This window comes from Pleurodeles waltl, chromosome 7 (genome assembly GCF_031143425.1).
Source record: "Pleurodeles waltl isolate 20211129_DDA chromosome 7, aPleWal1.hap1.20221129, whole genome shotgun sequence".
Taxonomy (NCBI): domain Eukaryota; kingdom Metazoa; phylum Chordata; class Amphibia; order Caudata; family Salamandridae; genus Pleurodeles; species Pleurodeles waltl.
Genome location: NC_090446.1, coordinates 581071488 through 581077487, shown reverse-complemented (window position 1 = coordinate 581077487; position 6000 = coordinate 581071488). Strand labels below are relative to the sequence as shown.

Genomic DNA, 6000 nt, shown 5'->3' with positions numbered 1-6000 from the left:
GCCGGTATCCCATTTGCACTTTACCATCGTTGACGCGGCCAGTGTTTTTTGACGGAGATAGCTGTTCGAATGCAGTATTTAGTCTATGGGACCGCCAACATCTAAATACAGCAGGCGGACTGTTGCGACAGCAGGCAGGTTTATAGTTGAAAAGTCGACAGCGGGACCATTACTGCCACATCAAAATCAGGCCCAATATCAGTAATTAGGAAAGAACAAATGAAGCTCTTTCTGAAGTGTTATGGAAACAAAGATTTTAAAAGGATGAAAACAAATCAAGACACTTGGTGATGAGCAAACAGTAAACATAAACTAAAACCCGATATCCACACATTGTTTTTGTGCTACATAGTTTTACCAGTAAAACTGTATGTCTATGCAAATTTAGTGGCCATTTCAAGGGAAAATGTGTTGTCTATAAATGGCAGTGCATTACTTCACCAGGCCTCCAAAATGTACGAACAGCTACATAACACATACATCCTTACTATTCTGAATGGGCATGGCACATTTGCTACACTTGCTTATTTTTTTGTATGACGCTTGGATTTTTTACAATCCCTTTGACTTCAAGGAAATGAAATTAATGGCAGCACCCCCACTCTAAAAATTGTTCCAGCACCACTGGTCGTATCTGTCAATGAAAGATTGCACCAATACTTTTATTTATGAAAGCTGGGGAGGGACCAAGCCTAAACTAAATTCTAGCAAGCATCACAATAGACTTGTGAATGAAGATAGATGGGGTCATTGTGCTCTCCAGTTCCTCAAACACACCATCTTGTGCACTTGCCAAAATTACAAGTGGCATCTGATCAGGCTAGTATGTGTGACACAGTCTGTGCCTTTGACGGACACCTGTCTCTCTCTCACCCCCCCCACCACACACACACCCCCACTGAAACACCAGGTCTGATCAGTAATACAGAACAAGGGAATCCTACGAACATTGATTCACTGCACACATATTTGGATTTCATTTATTTAAAATGCCCTTGCAACTTTAACAATATAGTATTTACAGATTTATTGAAACGTGTGATGTTTGGCTGTAAACCATGTTAAAAATAAAAAATCCTCAGTAAGTCCAGGGATGTCAGCTACAGTGATCAGTCCTATCCTAAATAAACACCAGTCATTGTTGGATACAGGTACACATTTCTTAGAGCAAGCCAGAGTCACTTGTTATAATTCCTAGTGGAAAAACAACAGTGTCAGTCCTTGTGGGAGGGAGGTAGGACAGATTCCAAACAAACTCTCTTGGAAGGTTGCTCAGACGTCTGTGTGCCTCTCTTGAAAGTTGGCTCCTGTGATTGGGGTTTTTCTTCCTCACCATCTATAGTGTCCTCTGCTTTTTGGCTCTTGCTCCCAGGTGCTTCGATGCGGCCCCGGCGGACGAAATGTTCTATGCGCGACTCCAGGCCCTGGCACAGAGGTCTTTCCATGAGGGGTTTGTAGGTCCTGGTCTTCACACCTTCAATGAATGCACTGACCTGGTTCAGCAGAGGAGGCTGGATGTGTCTCCAAAGCACCAATGGCTCTATCTCCCCCGTGGCACCTGAAAGAGAGAGAGAGAGCCATATCAGATCTGTCCAATGAGGAACCAATGAAATGAAAACTGAAACCAAACATGAAAAGCAAGGCTTTGCAAACGGAGCGCCTCTTCCTAGGAGATTCATACCGAGATTCGTAGCATACGATTTTCAAATAAAATGTCCAGCCAGTGAAATGAAGACATGCCGTCCAGAATGTGTCCAGCAGAGGCCCTAGAAACCTACATACTGGTTGGCAAAAAGACAGAGGCAATAGAAAGACAGCAACTAAGTCAGGTAGTCAGAAGTAGAAGATAGGAGGAAATAAGGTCTAAATAATCTCTTCTAAACCCCAATAAACAAACTCACAAATTTGTGCAGTTGGTGAAAAACCATGACTGTTGTACATCTCTATAGTATGTAAAACTATACATCAAGGGGCTCTGGGACATCCAAGACAACTCCACCCATCTGGTTTTAATCTACAGTTTCATGTGTCTCCCAAATCACAAAATACTTGGAGTGCATAATAAGAGATCAACAAAATCAACCTTCAGTGTTTGATGATTTCCCTCAAATTTCTTTCTTTCCCTGAAATGCCTTTTGAAATTGTGAAACTCTACACCCCCAGTAGTTTCCAGTGTGCCAGGCGATGAACCACCATCTCTACTGCCACTGAACAGCACTTAGAAATCTTTTTTACTCAGTCTCCCATGCACCCAGTGACTTCTCATTCCCGTCCCTAGAAATTGTTCTGCTTAGTATTGCCTACTCGATGTTTTGTGTTTCGCTGTTATATTCTCCCTCACAAGTTTTCCCACGATAAAACCATTACAGTTTGGATGAAGGTGTCTCTACGTTTTCTTCTATGTATACTTTTTTCTGGGTAGACATTTTGTTTAGGACATAAATACAAGTGACATTCTGTTTTTCATGTGCTGACAAAGTTCCCGTTGGTTCAATCTAAATAAACACAAAGATTATACCAAGTTTATATTATATTGGTTCATCCAAGACTCTGTAGGCTTATTTTTTTACATTAAGCCATAAAAATGCATGTCGAAATCTCTTCTTTAGGTAACATTATAAATGCAAAGATGGTTTTATGCCTGAAGAAATGGTGGCCTGCGCATAAAAAAGATATGTGATTGATGATTCACTTTTAAATTCTTAGTATGTGCAGCCCTGTACATCTGCAGCAAGCATTTGCAAAGGCAGCAGATCTCGCCTTTGGGACATTGACTTTGCCAATTGTTTTAGTCATGCTCTCCAGCGATACGATGGTGTGGTGTGGTTTAATTTGCCATATTATGCAATCAGATTCTAGTGGTTAGCACTAAGGCCTTTCCTTTTGCAGTTTAATAATGGAAATATAAAATATAAACAGTATATTGCTTACTTTGGAAAGGACTACACATTATAAAGCTGAAACGCAATGCAGCGCCTGAGATGAGAAAAACCTTATGGACTCTGGGGATCATGCAACATGTACTCGGCGAGTGTGTCCTTTTCATCCCCTTGAAGATGGGATAGTTTTAGATTTATAGCCAGGACAGGAGTAATCTACTCTCACCTGATCCTGTGTACCTGAACAGCTATATTTCCTTCCACTAACCACTCAGACACCTCCTCTCTGCTGGACTCTTATTCGTACACATCCCCTGCATTAACAGAGACAGATTCAGAAGCCGAATCTCCTTGTGCATCGCTTTTTAAGCATGGAATGACCTCCCACTACTACACATAAGCACCTATTCCTCTCTTCTTTATTCCAGGAAGAAACAGAAGACCTGGCTGTGCGAATAACCCTCACCTCCCCTGCCCTAAACTGTTAAGCAAACCGACCTGCTCAGCACCAGGATACCCCCTGGGTGATAGTGTGCCTACAAATACACATAACAGAACATAACAGAGATAGAAGCATCATCCTGCCCTCTAACATGCTGCATGACAGTGTGTCAGTACCTGCACTTGAGGAGATAGGGGCACTGTCCAGCCCCTGTAACATGCTGTATATAAGATGCGTTTTCACTGCATGGTTTGCCCAGAGCTGCTGTAGATGTGTCATATTAAACTCGTGGACGTCCGCCTCGTAGATCCACTGCACATCCTCAAACTTGCAATCATATAGAACGAGGGGGAACTCCACAGCCATACTATGAGAAGAATTGAAAATGGTGTTATGGAACATTGTCATGGAGGTGGATGACTGCGTTCAATATTATGAAAACAAAGGGTAACTATGTGATTCGATGAGCAGATCACTGGCGCTCCACGCACCTGGCAGCCTATCGAGTGGTTTCAACAGAGATGAGACTCATGGCTTTGGATGAGCAAAACAAAGGATGTGCAAATCCAAAGACTGAACCACAGGGTCTTTCCGTGGGGAGTGTTGGGAGATAGGTACTCCTAGATCCAGCATGCAAACTGACAAGGTAAGGGTGACATGTACTTCAGCTCGGAAATCCAACAGAACAAGAGAAGAGTTGGTAGTGGTTATCAGGCAAGCCCGCAGCAGTGCTGTGGTGGTGTGTGCAGGATTTGGGGAGGTCCTTAGAAGAAAGCTATATCTCACCTGTATTAGGGTAGTGTGTTGAGGGGAAGCATAACTGGGGGAACTGTCACTGACACCGTTTAGATGGGAAGGGAGGAATAATTTAAGAAGCAATTTATTAATTATTATTACGGGGGCTACCTAGCATATTTTACATTGGGTTCATTTTGTGGCTGGGGTCTGTGCAGTTTGGGTTGGGGGAAAGGGAAGCCTTTCCTGTGCATGGTTTGTGGTAAAAGGCTGTCTGAGTTAGTGGACAGCAAGGCAGTTTGTGGAAAGGAATGACTGGCGTATGGAAGATTGCTCTGACTGGAGTGGGGTGTTTGGAAAAGATGAAACATGCAAAACAGCCACCCTCACCAGGATTTTATAGAGGGTCTTACATAACTTTGTGTGGGGAATTTCACATGTGGGGTATAAGCTGCAGTATGAGGATAATGTTACCTCCACAAAAGTGTGCAAGGAACGGGCTATATGTGCTACAAGTGGAATGGTCTTACCTGGGCGATTATTCACAATGGGTAGAGTTTTCATATTTCTCTCATGTACTACAGTTATTCAGAGGTAGAGGCCGTGGTTGTCTGTGCAGGAGACTTATGGTTTGCAGAGAGTTAGGCAGCCTAAGGGATCTCATCTGTGCTGACATTTACAAGAGTATTGAGGAATGCTTCACCTCTATGGGTCTTCAAAGAAATAACTCGCAGTCTAAAGCAGTGTAAGATTAACCGAGGTCACCTATACTAGGGTATGTGGGGAGAGGTAACTAATGTATGGGGGAAGATTAACCTGACTCGTCAAGAAGAGGGGAGGATAGCTGCCATGTAAAGGTGACCTCATCCATGTAACAGGTTTTACGGAGAGGTGTAAATGCTATAAGAGGAGGGTACCTCCTTGTTCTTCCGTTTGCTTGTTCGGCATGAGATACTGCTTCACATGAGAGGGCAGAGAGTAGGGCTCACCGGCAAGGTGTGATCAGAGTGATAGTGGCCTTAAGATGGGCAATGGGGTCTTACCTGTACTGCGGTTTACAGGGGTTCTTCTCCACATTCAGAAGCTCGTCGATAATGTTGGGCTCCTCCAGCCTTTGCCCAATAAGGAAGAGGATGGCCACCATGCACCGCACCTGGTGGTAAAGAAATGCCTGTCCAGTTACTTCAAACTTGTGCAGCTGAAAAGGTCCAACATCTCCTGTGACGGGTACCACCTTCGCAGACAGTATTGTGCGCTGAAAATTCGTCACACCATTGGCAACATCCATCTTGCATAGGTTTCGGAAGTCATGGGTACCAACATAGTGCTGCGATGAAGCGTTCATAAGTGCCACATCCAGGTCAGCACGGGGGAAGTAGTAATGGTATGTCCGCTGCAAACAGCTGAAGCGAGCACTGAAATCTGGCTCCACTGGTGCCCAGGCCAACACTCTAATATCTGGAGGCAGCACACGGTTCAAGATGTGGGCATAACGGATCTCAGTGATGTTCTGGTCTGCCTTTTGGGCTCCTTTGCATGGCGTAACACCCTTCCCGTCTGACACAGCTGAGCGGAGGTCTAGAGAGATCACCTGTATAAGTCAGGAAATAATCAGCACAGCAATTCAAAGACAAATCAAATGGTCTACAGATTTACTTATGGTTCCACTGAGTGTGACTAGGACTGAAATTATGCTTCAGTGATGTACATACAGGAGCAACTGTGTTTCCGGGCTGGAGAGGGCAGTCACATACTCCCAGTCTGCCAGGGAGTGCCCAGCCAATCCTAACGCTGCTCTGAGCAGCTTCAGGATTGGCCGCAGGACAGGCTGGGAGCCTGTGTCTTGAGTGACTAGGAGTGGTGCGGCAGCAACGGAGCAGGTACGTTTTTAATCTATTTTTTATTTTTATTATTATTAAATGCCCCCCGCACCTGCCCGCCCCT

General features: G+C 44.3%; 1 protein-coding gene across 2 annotated transcripts in view; it reads right to left on the bottom strand.

The window, feature by feature from the left end:
* Positions 1-953: 953 nt before the first annotated feature.
* Positions 954-6000, bottom strand: part of LOC138304401 (tRNA pseudouridine(38/39) synthase-like) — a 27103-nt gene continuing 22056 nt past the window's right edge. For both annotated transcript variants that reach the window (XM_069244410.1, XM_069244411.1), the window contains exons 3-5: positions 5100-5647; positions 3498-3688; positions 954-1558 (exon numbers count right to left, since the gene is read on the bottom strand). In XM_069244410.1, coding sequence (XP_069100511.1) covers positions 1215-1558; positions 3498-3688; positions 5100-5647 — 1083 coding nt within the window. In that variant the 3' untranslated portion in view covers positions 954-1214. The remainder of the gene's footprint in view (positions 1559-3497; positions 3689-5099; positions 5648-6000) is intronic.